The sequence below is a fragment of the Gadus macrocephalus genome, chromosome 6 (assembly GCF_031168955.1).
Source record: "Gadus macrocephalus chromosome 6, ASM3116895v1".
Taxonomy (NCBI): Eukaryota; Metazoa; Chordata; class Actinopteri; order Gadiformes; family Gadidae; genus Gadus; species Gadus macrocephalus.
In genome coordinates, this window is record NC_082387.1 from 23,856,390 (window position 1) to 23,878,526 (window position 22,137).

At 45.9% G+C, this 22,137-nt stretch overlaps 2 protein-coding genes across 3 annotated transcripts in view; one reads left to right on the forward strand and one right to left on the reverse strand.

Annotated features, from left to right (window-relative positions):
* The window catches only part of znrf2b (zinc and ring finger 2b), a 22,736-nt gene extending 8,234 nt beyond the window's left edge, over positions 1-14,502 (reverse strand). For both annotated transcript variants that reach the window (XM_060055187.1, XM_060055188.1), the window contains exon 1: positions 13,483-14,502. In XM_060055187.1, the coding sequence (XP_059911170.1) occupies positions 13,483-13,927 (445 nt within the window). In that variant the 5' untranslated portion in view covers positions 13,928-14,502. The remainder of the gene's footprint in view (positions 1-13,482) is intronic.
* A 5,333-nt stretch (positions 14,503-19,835) lies between these two features.
* ulk4 (unc-51 like kinase 4) overlaps positions 19,836-22,137 on the forward strand; it is a 44,582-nt gene continuing 42,280 nt past the window's right edge. The window contains 4 exon segments of the mRNA XM_060055177.1: positions 19,836-20,752; positions 21,125-21,262; positions 21,600-21,699; positions 21,970-22,109. Coding sequence (XP_059911160.1) covers positions 21,125-21,262; positions 21,600-21,699; positions 21,970-22,109 — 378 coding nt within the window. The 5' untranslated portion in view covers positions 19,836-20,752.

A 22,137-nucleotide genomic window follows, 5' to 3' on the forward strand; every position in this document is an offset into this window, starting at 1 on the left:
CACGCACGCACGCACGCACGCACGCACGCACGCACGCACGCAGGCAGGCTCACAAACACACACACACACACACACGCACACACACACACGCACACACACACACACGCACACAGAGGGCATGTGATTCGATTTATTGATGAAACCATGGGGAGTGTGTGTCATCGAGATGTATTCTTGGTAGGAACCGGCTGATGGGAAGCATGTGGAGGAATATGTGAGAGAGCTTGCTTTCCCTCACAGGAAGGCAGATGACCGTTGGTTTTGTAACATTTTTCACTGTACAGTACAGCAGATAAAGTTTCTATCTTGTTTGATGCATGATGGTTGATGAATGGGATCATTACATTATATTTGTGACCAAAGTTGAAAGCACATTCAAAAAATCGACAGCAACAGCAACAATATTGTAATCACTGTTATTGTAGCTGGAATGGTTTGAAATGCCATAAACAGAACAAATGACAGTATTTCAAATTGCTCTTGAACAGTGGCCGGGAATAATGGGTTCACAGACTTTCTGTTTGGACCAATAGAACATTTATGAGCTTGATTACTTTTAATTACCTTACCGATGACCTGATAATCTGCTCCCTTCTCAATTTACGTTCAATCTGTCGGACAATATGGACAAATAGTTACCCTATGTCCCAGATAAATGTCACAGGTGGAACATTAAGATCCACAATAAGTAAGTTATCCCTGTGGTTTGGATTAAACTATCGGGATTTCCTATTTCTCTGCAACAAAGCAGGGAACACAACCAGCTGTATCACTGCATGGCCGAAGAAGGACTTTTACTTTGAAATGCAAACCTCTGTATGAGATGGATGGTGTCACACGATTAATACGCCCTAACCTGAGTGACCCCCCCACCACACATGGACTTAGTTCCCCCCTCCTGCAATGTATGACCCTCCTTTTGGTGCTGTACCTGATTCAATGTGTTCTGTGCTCTCCTGGTCATGTGATCTGTGTTATAAATGCTTTGCTGGTCATGTGATCTGTGTTATAAATGCTTTGCTGGTCATGCGATCTGTGTTATAAATGCTTTGCTGGTCATGTGATCTATGTTATAAATGCTTTGCTGGTCATGTGATCTGTGTTATAAATGCTTTTCTGGTCATGTGATCTGTGTTATAAATGCTTTGCTGGTCATGTGATCTGTGTTATAAATGCTTTGCTGGTCATGGGATGTGTGATCGTTTTAAAAGCTTTGCTGGCCAGGGAATTTATTGCTTCCATTTAAATTGGTCAATTGAAATACCTCATTCAGGTCTGCCATATTCCAAGTGTCAGCAAAATCCATGCACATTTCACCTAATGAAACACTATTTATGTTTGGACTTGGACGCTTTATGGTCTGACGCAGAGCTGATGTAAGCTGAACCATGTACTGTGAGGGAAGCACACTGACATTGCCATTCTTTGTTCAGTGGTTATTAGAATAGATTGGGTGCTGTTAAAAATTAGCCATGGAAAATACTTAAGTGAAGTACATTTTACATAAATGCACAGACTGGTGCACCCAGTTGGACAGATGTACAGCATCTATACAGGAACAGCTGTTGGGGCCGCAGGGCAGATGGATATAGTCTGGTGAGACCGTGCTGATCTCCGAGGGGACGTTGACGTTCATTGACGTTCATTGCAAAACACGAGCATGAATACAGAATAGTACGATAGCTAGAGGAGAGGGATAAGGAGGAGAGTGAGCCCTTAACTCCATCCCCACTAGACAGACAGATAGCATCAGAATGGGCTACGTTTGCCTCCAGCCTTGTTATCCCACTAGACGGACAGCTAGCAGTAGTGTGGGCTACGTTAGCCTCCAGCTTTGTTATCCCACTAGACGGACAGCTAGCAGTAGTGTGGGCTACGTTAGCCTCCAGCTTTGTTATCCCACTAGACGGACAGCTAGCAGTAGTGTGGGCTACGTTAGCCTCCGGCTTTGTTATCCCACTAGACTGACAGCCAGTAGAGACGGCTAAGACTGAGAACGACTGAGAGTCCAATCCGTCGCACTTCCTTGGGGTGTGTTTGAATGTGTTTGTGTGTCTGTGTGTGTGTGACCGAAGTGTGAAAACGCATATTAATATGAAATGGAAAATAGGACGCTGGTGAGCGAGTCAAAGCAAGCAACAGCATTATGATGCTGATCCGTACACGACAGAGGCCAGGAGAGAAGGAACGGCCGTAGAACAGACACATGGGGAAACAATTTCCTTTTGTGTTGCCCGAGGGAGGAAATTGAAATGTGTTCTTGCAGCTGGTCACGGGGGGAATAAGACTCAAGACTAAAGCCGCCACGAGGCACCGAGACATCAGAGGACGATCTGAGGTCTCCTCGCTGCACCTGCCCCTGTCATGCAGCCCCTGCATCACCATCTGTCTGCCCGCAGGACAACGCGTCTTGCTGGACAGGATGACAATCATCTGGTAGTCAGGGACACAGACACCCACAGCGGGGAAGCCAGCAAGGTGGACATTGCACATTACGCTCGTACTGGGTTTTTTTTTAGTCGCAGGAGAAAGGGAACCAAAGCCAGAGCAGAGGGTATCCGGCATGAGGTTGAGGAACACTCAAGGAAGGTTCCTGTTACTCGCTATCGAGAAGCCACGTTGTTACTCAGAGTCAATGCTAGGCTGCAATAGGCTGTTTCACTGTTTTCCCACACGTCTTACAGGGCGGCTTGGAAACAATACTAACGCACATACTAACGTTCAAATGCACGTCTTTATACCTCTGGTCCTGTCATGTTTCATGCCCTTTAACACACAATGAATGATTAACAATGCTAGTTGATGATATGTGAGAGAGAGAGAGATGGTGGGACAGAGAGAGGGAGCAGGGGGGAGAGAGAGAGAGAGAGAGAGAGAGAGAGAGAGAGAGAGAGAGAGAGAGAGAGAGAGAGAGAGAGAGAGAGAGAAGGAGAAGGAGGAGGAGAGAGAGAGAGAGAGAGAGAGAGAGAGAGGAGGAGGAGGAGGGGAGAGAGTCTGAGAGTGTGAGTGACATTGAGAGTAAAAATGAGAGTGAGAGAGAAAGAAGGGTTGTTGTTCCAGACAGAGGCCTGTGTTGATGCAGGATGTGGGTCAATAGGTATTTTAGGGTGATCATATTGACCGAGAACTTGAGCCCATGAGGGGAGTGTTGATGTGTGTATAATTCCTATTCCCTCTGGAAGTGCCAGAAAAATACATTTGTGGAGAGGAGCAGGATGCGATTGGGAATAAATAAACCAAAGGTGGAGTCAAATTACACACACTATATGTCACTATATATATATATATATGTTCATATATAAGCAGGTATCTATGTATATGAATAAGTATTGATAGGTGTCTCTCTCTCCCTCACTTTCTCTCCAATTGGTCTTTGCTATTGTGTCTACCTTTTCTCTCTCTCTCTCTCTCTCTCTCTCTCTCTCTCTCTCTCTCCCTCTCCCTCCCTCCCTCTCTCTCCCTCTCCCTCTCCCTCTCTCTCTCTCTCCCTCTCTCTCTCTCCCCCTCTGTCTCTCTCTCTCTCTCTCTCTCACGCTCTCTCTCTCTCTCTCTCTCTCACACACACTCTGTCTCACACTCCCTTTCCAACGGCTCATTGCTATTCTGTCTACTTCCTTTTCTCTCCATCTCTATCTCTCTCCGGTGACTCCTTGCTATTCTCTCTCTGACTCGCTCTCTCCTGGGCGCCGCTGTAGAGAGTTATCGTTTGTATGCACCAGGCTTTCCTCCCCGGCTAATCGTCTGCTGCTCTCTCTGCTAGCAGGTGGCGAAAAAGGGAACTGCTCAAAGCTTTAAAATACAGAGGAACAAAGACAGCACAGCGTGTGCTATACATGTGTGTGGCCGTGTGTCTGTGCATTGTTAAGCATGTGTGTAAACTCGTTAGCGGCAGCTAATGAACAGCCGGTTGGTATGAATGGCGGGTTGCTTGGATATGTTGTTTTTTAATTTGGTCTGGCCGAAGAGTGCCACATGGAGTCAGGATTATGAATTCTGTCTGACCAGCCTGATAACAGCCAAGGTTACGGAACCAACTTTATTACAGGTACACCCGCACTCTCTTCAGGGCGGAGAATAAGTCACTTATAAACGTATAAAACAGAGGCAGAGAAATAGTTTCTGTCTACACCAGTGAAGAGTTCAAACGTGGTGGACATACCCTTGACCTATGACCTGCCCTGAACGGCTGTTTCAGCACAGCTAAAGACGCTGCAGTTTGTAGCACAGAAAAAGCCGAGTCATTGATTTGAATAATTATCTTGATCGCAAGCAAAGAACCGGTACAATTCCCCATCAAGACATGTCTGTCACGCAGACAGAGACCTTGATAATAACTACTTCAGTGTTCAGGCTCCGGTGCATTCCAACAGAAATACTTCAACAACGTGACATGCGTGTGCAGTATGTGCACAGTTCATTCTTACAGAAATCCGTTTGCACTTTGTAGCCATCCCATCACCTAGGTATCATCAGACTGTTGCTTCGTTCTACACAATCAAATGTGTAGGCTTTCAGTACTTTCTATTATTAAGTCACTGGTTGTGTTATTTTCTCTCTTCCTGCTGTTCTACATTTAGTCTAAAGCCCTTTATGAGCCAAGACCACCCACAGCGTGGTGGCATGCCTCTGCTGGACGCATGTAGGAGTAACACTTGACTTTGACCCCCCTCGAATGCCACGCCTCTTTTTCCACAACGTCTGACCCAAAGGATTTATGTGTCGTCGGGTGGCGCAATGCTGTTGACTCAGTGTGAACCCTGAGCTGTATAAACAGCTCCAGAACCCCATAAAACAATGTAAGGGGGAAAAAGGCATGTTTACAGATTGTGCACTAACTGTGATGGAGGTCAAAAAGATAAAAAAAAAAAAAGACGTCAACGTCAACGCCAACAAACACTGACAAACAACTGCCAACTGCTTTTTCCACAGTATGGTTCTGTGCTCGGATTAGTGGTGGGGGGGCGGGGGGAGGTCAGGGAGGTAACGGAGGCTTGGAAGCACGTCCGCATCAGCTTATCTTGTCATTGTAGATTTCAGCTAACTGCTAGCGATGTGGTCTGGATGGCCCAGACTCTTGTTTATTGCCCTGTGGCGTTTGATTTGGCGCATAGGGAGGTTCTTCTTTGCCCTGCGGCAGCCAAAGTGCTTCTACGTATGAAATGACTCAGCCCAGAGACCAAGTGGTGTGATGGAGAACCAATTGTCCACCAAACCATCCGCTCTTTTGTTCTGAACAGAACCCTTGACCCCGAACTCCCATGCCACCTCCCCTCTCGCCTGCCCTGGCATCCCCTGCCGCGGAGGCAGTGGCTCTGAGACTAAAGAGCGTTAAGCTCATCTCTGGGCCCAAATCCTGCAGCAAATAGACGCACTCGTTAGAGATAAACACCACGGCTGGAACGTGAACTGAACAGGCTACAGATCGCAGACCGTCCTTCACAACATGACCGGGTGACAAGCATGGCCAAGGGAGCTTTACCATCGCCTGGGCACGACAGCATCGACGAGAAATGACCAAACGATTATTATCAAGTGAACATCGCATGAATACAAAAAAAGTAAGCCATCATTGTGTCATTCTTGTGGCAGGCTTGGACATGTGGGTTTCCCGAATAGTCTAATATATCATGTGAACTGGCATATCAGGGTGAACTTGGACGATTCTGAGTCGGGTACAGTCGTCACAGCCAAAAGGCCATAATTACAAAATGGGAAGTGTGAGAAATGTCCTAATCCTCTGAAAGCCCTTCCAGCCGATCTGGTTCAGTACAGTAGCCTCATCGCCATGGTTTCCAGTACACGACGGCTGTCCAAGAGATTCCCCCTGGGGGTCATACATGGCTGTGAGTGATGTGGCCGAGATGGTCAGTTTGTCACGTTGAAAGCGAGAGATAGACTATTGATTTCTGGTTTGATGGCTACTGGGCTCATGGTCGTATATCACAGACTGGAAAAAACACATCTTTAGGGTTTAACCATTAATTAGGGGACTAAATGTCCCAGAAGGCTTATTTAGTCTTTTGATCACCTTTTAAACAGAACCTAGAGTACGTGTTCCCCACACTCTAGGCAAAGTTGATAGGGAATGATAAATGTCAGACAATGCCGGTGAAAGATAAGACGCTGGCATTTAGCTGTTTCGAGAAACACAGACCACGCAGCAGACAACCACGGGACCGTTAAATCTTCTGCAGTGAGGGGGAATCTCCCGAGGACAGGCACGCACGCACACACACACACACACACACACACACACACACACACACACACACACACACACACACACACACACACACACACACACACACACACACACACACACACACACACACACACACACACAAACGCCCACACACAGAAACACATACCACAAGGATGGAACTATAATTTCCGCTATAAGAATGTATGGTATTGGTTGTATTTGGCAGTTGAAATTAATGACTGAATTCAAATATTGGTTCCCCTTCCCATATGAAGGGTCCTGAATTGATTCTGACTGAACACACTCTTCAAACGCTGATTCAATCCGACCCCTTTGCATCATATATCACTGAAACTATAGCCATGGCACCTCATTTGACAATAGATTTCGGTAAACAAGGAGTCTAGACTATGGATTGCAGTGGAACATGCTTAAAGGTACTATCAGAGACAAAACTCTAAACGTGCTCCTGTGATCACAACCTCACTGCAGCAGTCTTGTCTGGGCCAGACCAGACAGGCAGACGCTGCAAGGATGACAGACTTCACCTTATCCTCCCCCCATCTATTGCTGCAAAGAAATGGAAAAACGGTGCATTGAAAGTTGAGAGGAACTGCACCAAAACAGGGAGGTTCGGAGATGAACCTCAAGGCATAGCACACACACTAACGCAAACTGCACACACACAAATCAAACTACACACACACACACACACACACACACACACACACACACACACACACACACACACACACACACGCACACGCGCGCACACACACACACACACACACACACACACACACACACACACACACACACATTCACACTCATTCTAAGGGGCTTTAAAAATCCTTGCCTTATCAGTCATGTGATCTTTTCATTCAGAACACGATCTTGCGCGTCCTGCGTCCGTCGGCGCGGCAACCCAAGCCTGTGTGTTTGTTGAATTCACAGAAAGTCATGTGACTTCCTACTGAGAGCATGTGGTTGGGTTTTTATTCCTGTATTGAACAAACACACACACACACACACACACACACACACACACACACACACACACACACACACACACACAGACGCGTGTGTATGTCTAGCGCGTGTGTGAGTCCGCATGCTGATAGTAAGCTTAAAACAACACAAAGATAAACAGATAGTAAAAGAGAGAAAGAAGAGAGCGAGTCACATCGCCTAGGTTACCAAACATTTGGTCCTCTCTTCCCCTGGCAAGTTCAACATTCATCTAGAATCGAGGTGTGGGCGTTACAGATGGCGTGTGTGGTAAGATCCCCCGAGATGTCACACACACCATCTGTAATATCTACGCCATTTATGAAGAGCGCTGCAACATAAAGGCTATCGTCGGATTGCGATAGGCCTACTCGTTTATTTTTTCATGAGGAGACAGCGAATCAATCGGACGACTGGCGTTATCGAGTCAATAACACAATTGGTCCATTTTTAACGGATGTCATCAGGGGGGAGGGGGGGAGGGGAGACAGTAAACACTGCATACAGGCTTCTGATCACTGGATCCACACTGGATCCACAAGTGTTTAGGTCATGGCTTCATTTGATTCCAACAGAATCAAATCAAAAAGGCTGTGTTTGTTTATGATAAGTGACTCAAACCAAAACAACAACTACAACACCAACAATCACGATGGGGTTATTAAAAAGTTGTACAGGGCATCAGGTGTCTGCATTTTAAACGTCATCTTGAAACTTGCTTTTCCTGTACATTCGATACAGACGGTGAGACATGTCTGGAATATTTTGGGCGGGATGAGGACACCTATGGAGCGATGGTGAGAGAAACGAAAGCCTCATTATTACGTGTGAGCAAAACGGACGGAGGCTGATCTCCCGTTAACTCGCTCCAGTAGACAGAAGATGAACTATGGGCTAAAGACCCCCCAGAATAGTTAAAGACCCCCCAGGACAGATAGCGTGGGCAGTGTTTACGCGTAAATGTGTGTGCGCCGGTGCATGGCCATGTGTGCGCACACATTAAACAGAAGGTCATCTTCATTAGTCGCATTTATAATTAGCCGTTTATCTATGCAGAGTCATGCCTCAAATGTATACCGTTTGAGCAATTACTGGCCGGTTGACCAGCTCCTACCATAGGTGTGTGTGAGAGAGAGAGAGAGAGAGAGAGAGAGAGAGAGAGAGAGAAGAAGTGTGCGTGCGTGTGTGCGTGCGTGTGCGTGCGTGCGTGTGCGTGCGTGAACGTGGACACAGAATCCCTTGGGAACATTCGATCATGATGAGGGACGGTATAGTCAACCGGTCTGACAGGGGTCTTTGGTCATTCTGTTTTTGTCACACGGGTAGTATGCTATGCTATAAATACACACTAAATTGCTATGCTATATACACTTTAACGTTCTAGAGGGAATTTTACCTGCAAAAACAACACAGAGGGAAAATTATCAAGTTGAGGACGACGAACTATTGAATCCAAAACACATTATGTCACGTCATTTTTTTATGTGTGAAAACGTGTGTTTCAAATTCAAATTCAAAATTCAAATTTTACTGATAAATGTTTTTTCTACAGGAGTAAACTCCAACAAGGGCCATGTTGATGATGCGTTGGATTTGCTGTAAGGCACAGTCTGGATGAGGACATTTACATGACTTTACATGACAGTGACTTTTCCATGGTAAATGCCAATGTAAACAAACACATACATACAAATGCCTACAGAAAATGGCACCTTTGCAAATTGGCTTCAATTCTACGTCCTGTAGCAAAACCATCTCCAGGAAGTATTGTTATGTAATGTGGTTCCATTTTTGGCCCATTATATAAGACACTCACACGCTTCTTAAATAATTTAAATGCTAAATAAAGCTTTATTGTGTCATCATGGCCACGTCGCTAGCAATTGAAAACATCCAGGGCTTTAGCCCAGAGGTGTGTGGGGGGAACCGTCCTGCATGCTATGGTGACCGTTTATATATATATATATATATATAATTTTTTTTTTTTTGCTTTTTTACGGCACAGAGATCCGGGGCTGATCCCAAAACATCCAGGGCTACAGCCTCGAATGCCCAGGTCTAACGTCGCGCCTGACAATGGCACATATTTCAACATCATCTCAGTCTTGAAAGATAACTAACCGTACAAACACACACTTCATCGTCCATGATGGACTGGTTCTGGGGGTCACCATGGGTTTCTCCCTGAACACGTGGAGGCCTCTGGGTCCTCTTTAGTCTACAGCTCCTTGGAGAGGGTCCCAACAGCCCGAGATGCATACGAGATGGGTCTCATTCAGAGCTCAATCTCAAAGCAGAGAGGCCTGTTCGACCGAACCCACCCGGGTCACCGAGCGCATTTGCTGCCGCTCCAGTTCCAGGTGGTTTCTTCCTCTCCATCAGGAGAGGAAGAGGGAATTAAAGTGGAGGGCTGGTTTGGGGGGGGGTCGCGTCCGGCCGACGAGGAGGGAAATAGGACCAGAAGTGAGGTCATCTGTTGAAGGCCAGCTGTTACAAAGCAGGCCTGCCATTTCACAAAAGATAACCAATTATACAGAATCGCCTGAGTCCAGCAGCAGACACAGAACAGCACAATATTATGTATATTCAATTGAGAAAACCGCAAAACAAAATCGTCTTCCTCTTATTTTTTTAAGACTACATGAGGAGTCGAGGAACGGGTCCAATTTGGACTATCTAGGCTACGATCTATAATTAAATCAGCGGGAATATGAGACAACATTCCCGTCTGGGCTTTGGTTCTGCCTCATGACTAAAGCATTGCAGTGTTGGCTGGTAAATACCGTGTCATGCGATACAAAGTCAATCTGGGGCCACATTCACAAAAATCAACCTGTTAGCCATCACTAGCCCTGCGGCCAATGGGTCCTAGATGAGATGTTTCCATGTTCCTTGGCCACCCTGCCCCGTCTTACCATAAGGCTGTTAAGTGTGTGTTACGTGATCCTGACTGAATGCCCGGCCTCCCCTGACGGCTACCAGCCGCTAACAAGCCAGCACCCCATCACCATGAACACATTTGGTTCGTGCTCGTAATGCTTATTTATGTGGGTCAAGTATTTCGCCCACTGCACTCCTAGCAATCCCTGAATCAGGGTTCCTTAACTCTGCGTTAATTCTCATGATTTCTTCGTTGTTAATGAAGAGGTTTTTTTACTTTCTTCGTAAATCCAAAAACAGAACTATCTTTAGCTCTGTGAATAAGGCCCCTTATCTAATTTCAAACAGTAATAAGACAATAGCAGGCAATATAGAAAAGGCAGAGGAAAGCCACATTTCTCTCTCTCTACAAGAAAGAGAAAGAGAGAGGAACGATAGAAAGAGAAAGTTGTGTTGCTTGCTTGCTTATCCTTTAGGAGAGATGCTCTTGATAAGACTATAAGCATTAATCTCTTGAACCGTTTTATTGAAACAGCTATGAATACAGCCAAGGGCAAGGACCTAAGCACTAAACTGACATTCAACTGTGTGTGTGTGTGTGTGTGTGTGTGTGTGTGTGTGTGTGTGTGTGTGTGTGTGTGTGTGTGTGTGTGTGTGTGTGTGTGTGTGCGCGTGTATGTGTCCACGTCTGTGTGTGTATCTGTGTGTGTTAATACGTGTGTGTTTGAGTCCATGTGTGTGTGTATGTCCTTGTCCCAGTCTCTCTCTCCCTCTCTCTCCCTTTCTCTCCCTCTCTCTCCCTTTCTCTCCCTCTCTCTCTCTCTTGCTCTGCATCCTTCCAGAATAGAGGGGCACTTGAGAATTCATTATCATACACCATAACTTTGCACCTGCTCACACCACACAGACACACACACACACACACCCCTGCAACGTTGACACTGGCAGGTGTGATAAGGGAACACACCACGCACCACGAAAAGACAGTTCTCCAACGTCTCGGTTTGACCTCAACTGACAAAATGCTGATAATTTAATCCTTTGCACTTCACTGCTGCCACTCGGTACTGTATTCTGCAAAGTGGAAAAAGAAAGGACGTGGCTGATGCAACCAAGTGCCCTAACTGGACGTACTTTAGTAATTGTGTACTACTATTTCCCTGATTGCATATCAGGTCTAATGCCAGATGGCTGCAAGCCTATATATAACTCATAGGCTAAGTGATTAATCTGGGATCCATGCATTATTCTATGGTATGGGCAGAACACTTTGGGGAGAGAAGGCATACAGGAAGTGGATTCATATAGTTGCCATGGATTTTAAACCTTAACCTTTTTAAAGAATGTCCGTCCCGAAAGATGTTTCAATCAATCTTAGTGGTGTAGTGAATCCATGACTGTTAGGACAGTAAGGACCGTCAGGACAGCATTGTTCTAGTGCAAAGTATATTAAGACAGAATAGGAGTGCTTGTTTTGATCCGATGGCTATTTCTCATTGTCTGGAAACGTTTCAGGCGCTGTAGTACTACCTGCCTCCTTCAATAAGCTTATACCCCATGACATCAGTTTGGCTTTCAAACATGACATCAGTTTGGCTTTCGTTCTACATACTGACATGCTGGCGATTCTATTTCAGGCATTTCCTCCTTTCCGTGTCTCACACATGGGGACGGTTTAATTTGTGTTCGCGTGAACCCTCCAACATGGCATTAATTTATTCTTCCTTCATTGTTTAAAGTGAGAATACAGGGCCAGTACTAAATGTTTATGGTGCCGTGGGTTATTCACTATTCTACTATGTCCTGTTATTTTGTACCATTACGTTCATCTACCGATAGCGCCCACGTAAAACATCCGCTCTCTGTGAGTCGACCCAGACATCCACTGAACTTGGTAACCTGGCAACAGTCCAAAGCGGTGCTGCCCAGCCTCTTCCGCGTCTGTTGCCCCGTCGGGGTAACATGGAAACAAACCGACCACAGGGGATTTACGTGTTTATCACTTCTTTGTTCCCCTTCAATCGACTTGCTGCCACTGAGGAGACCACACCAACCGCTCAGATGAGACATGAGAAGAAAACCGATACGCTAATGGGATCGTGTCAACCCTATTCATAGGAAACAATTTATGGTTTCAAATCGAAGAAGATGTTCTACAGACTGGCCCTTTTAGACCACTTGTCTATTTGGCTGAGCCTGATTGTGTTTGCGCTGTCCTGTTGCCTCCATCAAGTGAACATCAGACTCATATTTCAAATTACAACAGCACTGGTCTTCCTTTGATTCGCTGATCTCTCGCTCTCTCCTGCTGGAGTCGCAAACAGCTGTTTGTCTGGGTTTGATTTCCCAACAATGCGGCTGGTCCGCCTCTTTTGGGACCCGTGCTGTTCATAAACAACTGTTTGGAACACTAAGTGCTTTTACTTTGGGAGACGAGAAAGGAGCCAGATGATGACTGGGGACATAAACGGGGTGATAAAGTGAGTTATGAGTGGATCATAAAAGAGTCATGACTTGCTTCCATCGTGTAAGCAGACAGTAGAAGCCTGGTCATTCTCTATATTCATATTCTGCTCTCATCATCTCTCTCCATTGTAAAGCATATGAATATTCCCATTCATTTCTAACGCTGCAGACACACAACACTTGGTAGACCACCTTCAAGGTCATGGCTTCTCATACCCCCTGGACCACTTGAGACCACACCCTCGCAGCTTCCACAAAGACAACACCGAGACGAGGGAAGAGGACCCCAACCCTAGTTTGGGAGGCAGAGCAGGTTGGCAACCGGAGGGTGTTGGTTCGATTCCCTGGCTCCTCCATAGCTAAGTGTCGACAAAGTCACCTAAACTTTTCTGCTTTTTTCTGCTGAGCTGGTAGTTCCCCTTGCATGGTGGACACCGCTGTCTGTATGTATGTATGAACGGGTGAATCAACGGGTGTTTGAAGGTGTGTGTTAACGGGTGTATGCGGGTGGCTATGAAGTTTTGTATACACGTGTGTTATGAAGGTGTGAACAGGTGGATGTGAGGCACTAATTTTGTCCATTTACCTCTTCACCAGGAAGAGTGTCCTCCAGCAGTACTGCCACAAAGTACAACCACGGACGATAAGCCCCAGGGGTACACTTACATTCTTAGCACGTCCCATAGCAGACCAATCAGACGATCCGGCTAACCACGTCCGCCTAGGCTTCGATATCATTACACAGACTGGTGGTTTGGCTTTCCCTCAATTACGTCTGATCAGATGCCTGACCGCTGAGTGTGTAACACTATTAAATGGAATTTTGTTTAAAACAAGTGTCCTATTTACGTTCATAGAAATACAGCCTCCACCTTTTCTCTCTACGAGGACCGTCAGCAATGTTTATGAAGTACAGGTAGGCCTACCTCCGAATAAGTGAGGCGAGAGATGGGCCGGCAACGACCCTACCAACAACCGGGGTCCCCCGTGACCTCCATTTGACCTCTCACGCTCCCCCGCCGTCTCGTCTGGGGTGCTGCCCGCAGACTCGTGAGAACGGTGGGCTCCCCCGCGGCTGTTCGGGATGTTAATTCCAGACTGGGTCCTCGTCGCCGAAGCCCCCGTGCTGCGCCCCCCACCGGTCGATCTCGAGCTAGGTCCGTTGTGCTGTGGACTCGCGCCACTCGACGTCGCCCCGTGCGCACCGTGCGTCCCGTGGTGCGCGGAGGGGGTCCCACTGTACGCGTGGTACCGCGTTCCAAGGGCGGCGGCCGCCCTGCTGTGTCCGCTGCTTGTGTTCGAGGGCAGATCCGAGCCGGAGTAGGCTCTGGTGCGTCCGTTGGTCGCAGGACCGCTCTGCTTGGCTCCCATGGCCGGTCGCCGGCGAAATGGTGGTAGGCTTACGTGGTGGGACGGACGACAGTGCTGCCAGATCTGACTGACACCGCACAGAGGACGCCGGGCCCGGACCACGTGGTTAAAACAAATAAACGGGCGTGTAAAGGACAGCAAAATGGGTCGTGGGAAAAGCTGGCGTCCTCCCGCGGACGCTACATCCCCGTGACGAGAGGACGGACATCGGTCATGGGCTTCAACACGGACGGATGACAACTACACAAAAGTTAGCGACGCGCAAAAGCGCCCCCTCTGCTGTTGTATTCCGTGCAAGAAAAAAGTTTTGCAGTGATGTCATTACTCCATGATGTCCCTGGTCGTGGGTTCTTCTGCTGTCACGGGGTCCAATCCCCGCATTCATCCCCACCGCCGCCCTGCCGCCTGTGAACGTGGTCTCATGTAGGCTGGCTGAGTGCGTGTGTGTGTGTGTGTGTGTGTGTGTGTGTGTGTGTGTGTGTGTGTGTGTGTGTGTGTGTGTGTGTGTGTGTGTGAGTAAATGTGCTTGTGCACGCGCGCGCGTGTGTGTGTATGGTGAACGGCGGAGTGGAGCGTAAACAGTGTGGGAAGGGAGAGGTGGGCGTGGCCTCGGCGCGGAGCGCGTCGCGTGACGTCAGTTACAGTAGCGAGAGCCCGCAGCTTCCCCGAGCATCAACATGACGCGAGACGCTCGTTTTTATGCGCGCATAGGTGTCCGGCCTGCCGGTGAGACGGGAACATTTTTGAGATGAGCCGAGGACACCGCATTCTGATTTTTACTCCAGGTGTAATTAACTGCAGTATAGGCATACACAATGAATGGGTGCAACAGGAATATTTGGATCAAAAAATGATTAATAATTGAATTCGGCTATATCAAACTGTGTGACAGCAGTGTCCCCTACCGTTTTATATCAACGCCTAGCCGTAGCCTATAAGCCTATGCTCTTTCTTTCTCGCCTGTGACATTTTAGGTGTTTTCGAGGGCTCTTGTATCGAAGCTGTCTTTATTCAGACAAAATACGAGGTCTAAATGGTCAAATATATATTTAAAAAGCAATATATATATAGACTGCTCTTATCTCTCTCTCTCTCTCTCTCTCTCTCTCTCTCTCTCTCTCTCTCTCTCTCTCTCTCTCTCTCTCTCTCTCTCTCTCTCTCTCTCTCTCTCTCTCTCTCTCTTTCCTTCTCTTCCAGGAAATTCCTAGAATAACAGAATTGTGATTCCTGTTCTCCGCAGTTCAACTCCTTCGGAGATTGAGACAAAGGAGTCGAGGAGGAGAGAAGTAGGAGGATTGTAGTGTGTGCAGTATTTATGTGTTTTTGTGTGTTTGTGTATGTATGCGTGTAATGGGATGCGATTGTTTGCATATCGCAGAATGTGACTCTTTCATGGACTTGTGGACCAGCTCGTCCTACATTCTATATATTAAGCTATAGTGGACAGACCACCCTACACTCTCTATATAATAAGCTATAGGGGACGAAAAACGATATAACATGCTATAGGACAGACAACACTCTCTATATAATAATCTATGGGGGACAGACAACACAATATAATAATCTATCGGTTTAACTTTTGGGAAAAGACAGCTGTTCTATAATTATAGAGGAAAGTGTTAGCAGAGTCACACTCTCACGGCGGAATAATTCTAATACATGACTGATAACTGCTCTCTTTAGCCGTATACTGTCTGGCGTAGTTTATTGTAAACCGGTGCAGAGAGAGTGAAAATTGGAGTGAACATTCCATTATATAGTCACAGACATGGCGCAACATCGCCTCCTTTTGGTTCTGAACAGGTAACTACAGTTACATGCAATCATACATCAACAATACATACATATATCAACACTCCTAGAGCCATGTATTCGACTTCGCACGTGGATAGTGCTACTGTGGGTTGCTTCTTGGTTTTCCATGAGACCAATGAGCTGTCTTTACTCATGCTCACACAATAACCACTCGTACTACGCCCGTCGCTGGCGTCTGACCCCCAGTCTGCGTCACTGTATGCTCGAAGGCCTAGAACCTCACTGCTCTTTCTGAAACAGAGCTGTTTGTCTACAGTACCCCTGAGATAGCACAAAACATGTTTCACTGTAACCCAGTGCTCATCTGTGGGGTTAGCGAAATGCTGTGATAGCCTGCTTACCACAAAGCATAGGTCAGGTCGTGTACAGGTAGCTAAGTAGATGAGGCTGCCTAGAACCTCTCTGTGCTTCTTTACATCAGCCATTTCAGGCGCATCATCAGAATAGTCTATCTTTTGGTCACATGGTGTCTGAGTCTCCCTAGTTCTACACTCCTGCATGTCAAAACGATTCAGGATCTTTCCAACATACTTCCCTTGTGACATTTTTACGCAGCCATCAGACTGGCTGAAGTCCATGCCCAGGAAATGCTTTAACCTGCCTAGGTCCTTCATCTTAAACCTGGTGGAAAGCATGGTCTTCACCTGCTCTAGACTCTTAGTGTTGTTGGCTGCGATGATAAGATCATCCACCCAAATAACAACTATTACCTTTCCTGTCTGTTTGGACTCTTTTGTGTAGACAAAGTAGTCTGCTAGGTTCTGTGTGAAGTTATCATCTATTGGACATGTGTGAGGCATCTCATTCCAATTACGCCCCGACTGTTTCAGGCCATAAATGGACTTCTCTAATTTACAGACTAGCTTCTCTCCCCCCTTTTTCGTAACCCTCAGGTTGTTCCATGATATCTCGATCGATGGGCGCGTGCAGATAGGCTGTTTTTACGTCCATTTGATGTAATATCAAGTTGTCTTGGGCTGCCTTCCGCATCACTACACGTACACTGGTCAGATTGGCTGTAGGTGAGAAAGTCTCGCCATAATCTATCCCTGCCCTCTGACTATATCCATTAGCCACAAACCTGGCCTTGTACTGGTCATGTCCATCACTGTCCTCCTTAATCGAGTATACCCACCTACCTCCCACTGTCTTTCTGCCCTCTGGCAATGTAGTCAGGGTAAAGGTCTGGTTGTCCTCTAAGGACTTGATCACCTCGTCCATTGCTCTTTTCCACTTTCCTGATTCGGTTGATGTCATGGCCTCTTTAAAGGTCAGCGGCACAACGCAAACTGCTCGGTAGCAATAGTCTATACTAGTGAGTGTACTGTCATCCATACTCAGGAAGTCGCTATCTTCCTGATTATAATCTCTCAGATACCCTGGTGTTCTACGCTCTCTGGTGGGATATTTCCCACTGCTTCAGGCCTGTGGCGTCACCCTAGGGTGCTTCTCGCCATCATCCTCTGGTGACTGCTGATCGCAAGTCTGTATGTCTGTGCTGAGGACCCTAGGTTGTGGTGTCTCTCTCTCCTCACTGTCTATTTTGGGTGCAACTTGTGCACCTTGGCTAGATTACACTTTTTCCCTGTCAGTGCTGTATAACGGGTGGTGCCTGTGTGCTTATTAAAGCACCGATTCCTGGTGTAGGCTGCTTCCAGAACGGCATAGTGCCAAAGGCTCTTAGGTAGGTTACTGTCAATAAGTTTACACCTGGCCATCTCGAAAAGGGTACGTGTGTGTTTATCAATTGCATACATAACTAAAATAAGCTGTTGTTGACAGAGTGCTGCTAGAAAGTATGTCAACCTCTTGAGCCTAATTGGAATTTTATTTAACCATTATTAATTCATTTTTATCAATACCAGTATGTTTTACATTAAATAACACGTGTGTGTTTATCAATCCAAAACTCTTAATGCTGACAGGTAAAACCCAATTAGCAATGTTATTTTCACAAAAAGTAATCAGTAATACATAGTGCCTTTCTTAAAGTTCACAAGATTGTAAATAAATACAATTCAAACACAACTGGCAAATATGGGTTCTTAACATAATACATTTAATAAAAATAAGCTGTTGTTGACATAGCTTTGTGAGAACAAATGATTTTACATTGTCATTCAAATTGTAACTTGTGCAGGCAACAGGCTGTCAGCAGCCATTTTCTCAAACTGTCTCATGTTGTCCAGCTTTCATGAACGAACAACAAACTGGAGTGGAGACTGTAGGAGGTTCCAAGACAGTGACACACTTGATCCACCAGGGGGCACAGGATCCATCCTCCTCCCTGCTCTAGTTAATGTCTTATGTAGTTGATTCTTCTGCGGTGTTCTTTTTGAGCCATTTTCGGATATCCATTGCTAAATGCTTAATTGTTGCTGCCGAAGAAGTTCGATGTCAGTGCTGTGCGCGCCATATATATACTATATACACATGGGTGCGCGCATTTTGCACACGACGCCGGCCACCGGCCGGGGCGCAGTTAACGCGCACCTGTCATAATAATAATAACGTTCTTATCGGTTTAGTGAACAAAATAAATGCAGAAAACAACGGTATTTAATGGCAAATGTCACAAGTTTAATTACAATTTGTTTTGTGAGCATGTATTTTATTATTTTTTATGATATTTATGAAAAAATTTCAATTGAGGGTGCACATTTTTTTGGGGGGGTGCAATGCATGCCTATGCACCCCCATAGAACCGGGCCTGTGGTGGAGCCTCATTGTGGACGGTACAGCTGGAAGGTCAGCTGGCATTTCTTTCACTGCATCCTCCACAGCTTGCTCCTGAATGTAAAACAATTTCCCCTTTGATTGTCCCTCACTCAGAGCTTGGTACATGGACCATGCCATGGGAATATGAACTCGTTGACAAGCCTGTCGGCCCTCCTCTTCAATGTGCCACCCACACCATCTGGGGCACCGTTGCCATTGCGGGCTTCGAAGTAGTTCTTGTAAACCCCTTCTTGGAAATTTCAGTACAAAAGAGGTAAGAATTACCACGCTGCTTGTACTGTGTGCAGGGGCCATCGCTAAAAAAATGGATGGTTGTCACATCCGGGAATCTCTCTTGGATTTCCCTCAGGATGGGCTCCAGGTGTTGCCATATGGCAGGTGGTCCCTTCAGTCGGGATGCCGATACAGTGCAAAAGGAGGTAGGGACAGATTCCCCCCCCCACACACACATAAACCCCAGTGTGCACTTCTGAGTGAACTGAAGGAGATGCAACCCTGTTATTCTAATTACAGTAAGGGTGCACTCACACAAGGCCATCTGGCCGTGGCGGTTTTCACACCTAACTGTGCTCAAATCTGCCAGTGTGAAAGTGGCAAGTCTGGCCAGGCCAGGCCAACTTGCCCATTTGGGAGTGCTGCTACGGTACGGGCCGCCACGCTACAGATGCTAATGAGCCGACACGCGCACGCGCACACGCACGGCTACGCAACCTGAGCTGGATGACGTATAGTCCATGCGACGACCATGGACATAATAAAGGCAACGAGCCTTCTTTCCCATTAAACGGTAAACATGGCGTCAAGCGGTTCAACTGTTGGTTCACGTTGGTCCCATAGAGAAGTCGAGTGACTGTTAGCTGTTTAAACCAGCGGTGAGAGTGGGCTCTATCTGAGAACGGCTCCAAATAAGCAACAGACTCAGCAAAGTGCGAACTGTGTTCTCTGTGTTGTTGTCCATTGTTGTTAAAACTCTGACTGGCGGCAGACTTATTATGGTGATTATGGTCCATGCAGCGGACGCTTGGTGATGACGTGTTACGACGTGATGACGTATGTACAAGAGCCTACCATGGCCAGGCCACAGTTGCGACCATAGACATCTTATAGCATATATATAAACTTCTTCTCAGTCTTTCTGTTCTGGCCTTTTGAGAACGAAGCCTCTTTCCAGAGGGCCACCATTGAAACATTATACTGGCCTTGGTGATGACAGTCCTTTAAAATTGCAAGTCCAAAGTTGTGTACCACTGGGTTGTCCCTATTTAAAAACTCGAGAAACAGGTACAGGTTATGCATGTCGCAATCGTCATGTATATATTCCAGATTCGGTTTATGATGTGAGGGTCTTCTGTCAGCAGCAGCAGCAGCAGCAGCAGCAGCAGCAGCAGCAGCAGCAGCAGCAGCAGCAGCAGCAGCAGCAGCAGCAGCAGCAGCAGCAGCAGCAGCAGCAGCAGCAGCAGCAGAATCAGGTGGTGATGTGCAGCGGTGTTCCTGGTTCTCCGGTTGCTTGCGTTCTGGTGACAACGTCGCTGGCTGGCTATGCTTGTGTCCAAGCACCTCCGCAAGTTATTTGTATTAAACCCCAACAGGAAGGCAAAGTCATTGTCAAAGCTCACTTGCTTCTGATCAATTGGTGTATTTTTAATAACTTCCTTGGGGTCTTCTAGAATAGTATTGCAGACCTTCGTCGGTGACAATGCTATTGAAAGTAGGGTTGTAAAAGTTATTAAGTCCTTTATGAAATAGTTAAAAAATAATGTTAGCATACATCAATTGAATGCATCTATCTTCTATCTGTCGAACTTCTATCCGTCTCATTCAGCTTCTATGGCAACCCTTTTGCATCTCGTCCTGTCGCTTAGCAACGAAGGGACAGCACCAAGGTGACGACACTAGGGTTAGTTGATTACGGCTAAATCGCAAACTACAAAAACAAACAATACGTTTTCATTTCACGTGAATATTTTTTATATCTGACTGAAGTAAACAATCAAAATTATTACATAGAAAGCGATTTTGTCTATATACGGAAATTATATATCCATGAAATTTCCCTGCACCCCCGGCAGGCGCAGTGAAGTGGTCCGAGGCAACTTCCTGTTAAACAAACAGCGCGTTGGTCAAGCCAAAGAAGTTGAGGCTGAGGCAATGACAACAGAGGAAAGATCCAAACTGTAAATACATTTATTGTAAGTTTAGCAATGGTCCAATACCATTTTACTTCCGACCCTACCGTGTCTTTTCTCGGGGGATGCAGCTGTTTACAATGTGTGTATTAGTGAACGGATCAGTAAACTCGGTCTCGCTCGATTATTATGTTAGTGCTGTGTATATTTTATCAATGTGATTTAATCATATTATAAATTATTGTCTGTATATAACAACCCTTCAATTAACAACATTTTAAGCTATATTATTAATTGTATTCATATTCCAATTTTCCGTGCTTACAATTTCTTTTCCCGATGCTTGCTGTGTTACGTTATGGTCAACGTTTACTATTCTAAAACATGAACGTTCAGCCCAAACGTTATTCTTTATATTTTGTAAATGTGACTCGGGACAAATTGTGGTCTCCTTTTAATTTTCCAAGATGTGTATACTGCGCAGCTAGTTAATGTCATCCTCATATCATACCAGATGGAGAACTTCATCCTTTATGATGAGCTAGGGTCAGGTAGCAGGTCTGTGGTGTATAAAGGCCGAAGAAAGGGCAGTCTTGGTTATGTAGCCATTATCTGTGCCGATAAGAACAAGAGGCCAGAAATCACCAACCATGTAAGTCTGTGTTTTATATTCCACACCGTGCAACTCAACACACTTGTTTGACCAACATGCTTTCAATGTCTTTGCAATTGTAACGATTATGTAGTGGTTTATTTATTTATATTGATTGATTTATTGTCAATAAAAACCCTTGACCATCATGTAACTGCTGAAATAACCATTTCCAACATAACCATTTATTTAAAATGTAGAGTTTAGACCAAAGCAATAAGAAAATACACATTGACATTAATTAGAGATAGTCTGTAAATCTTCGAGACAAAAAGGAACATCTCCATGATTGCATGTTTAAAATAGATAATCCACTAATATCTTTGTCGGTAATCAGGTACGCCTCTGCAATGACCTGGACCATCAGAACATTGTGTCCTTCTGCGAGTGGTATGAAACCAGCAATCATCTGTGGTTGGTCATGGAGCTCTGCACAGGTCGGTCGCTACGACTTTAGTCCTGGTTCTAGGCTACACTGCATAAAAACCTATTATGGGTAACTTAAATTCTAAATTGTAATGGTAACATCCTTTTGTTCAGTACACGTCGTATACCAGAGCTTCATGTTTCAATTATGATGCTCGTAGTTTGAAGCTAAGAAATGATATGTCTGATGGAGATTGGCAAAAATAAGTAGATTTTTATTGAAGGATGCATTTGACCTTTTATTCAATTATTTAACTTTCGTGTTTTCACACCGTCTCGAGGTGGCTCCCTGGAGTCTGTGATTGGCCAGGATGGCTGTCTGACAGAAGACATGGTGAGGTCCTTTGGATGGGACATAGTCAAAGGGCTGAAGCATCTCCACCAATCAGGAATCATCTACTCTGACCTCACTCCTGCCAAGGTAAGTCCCCCCCCCCCCCACCCCACCC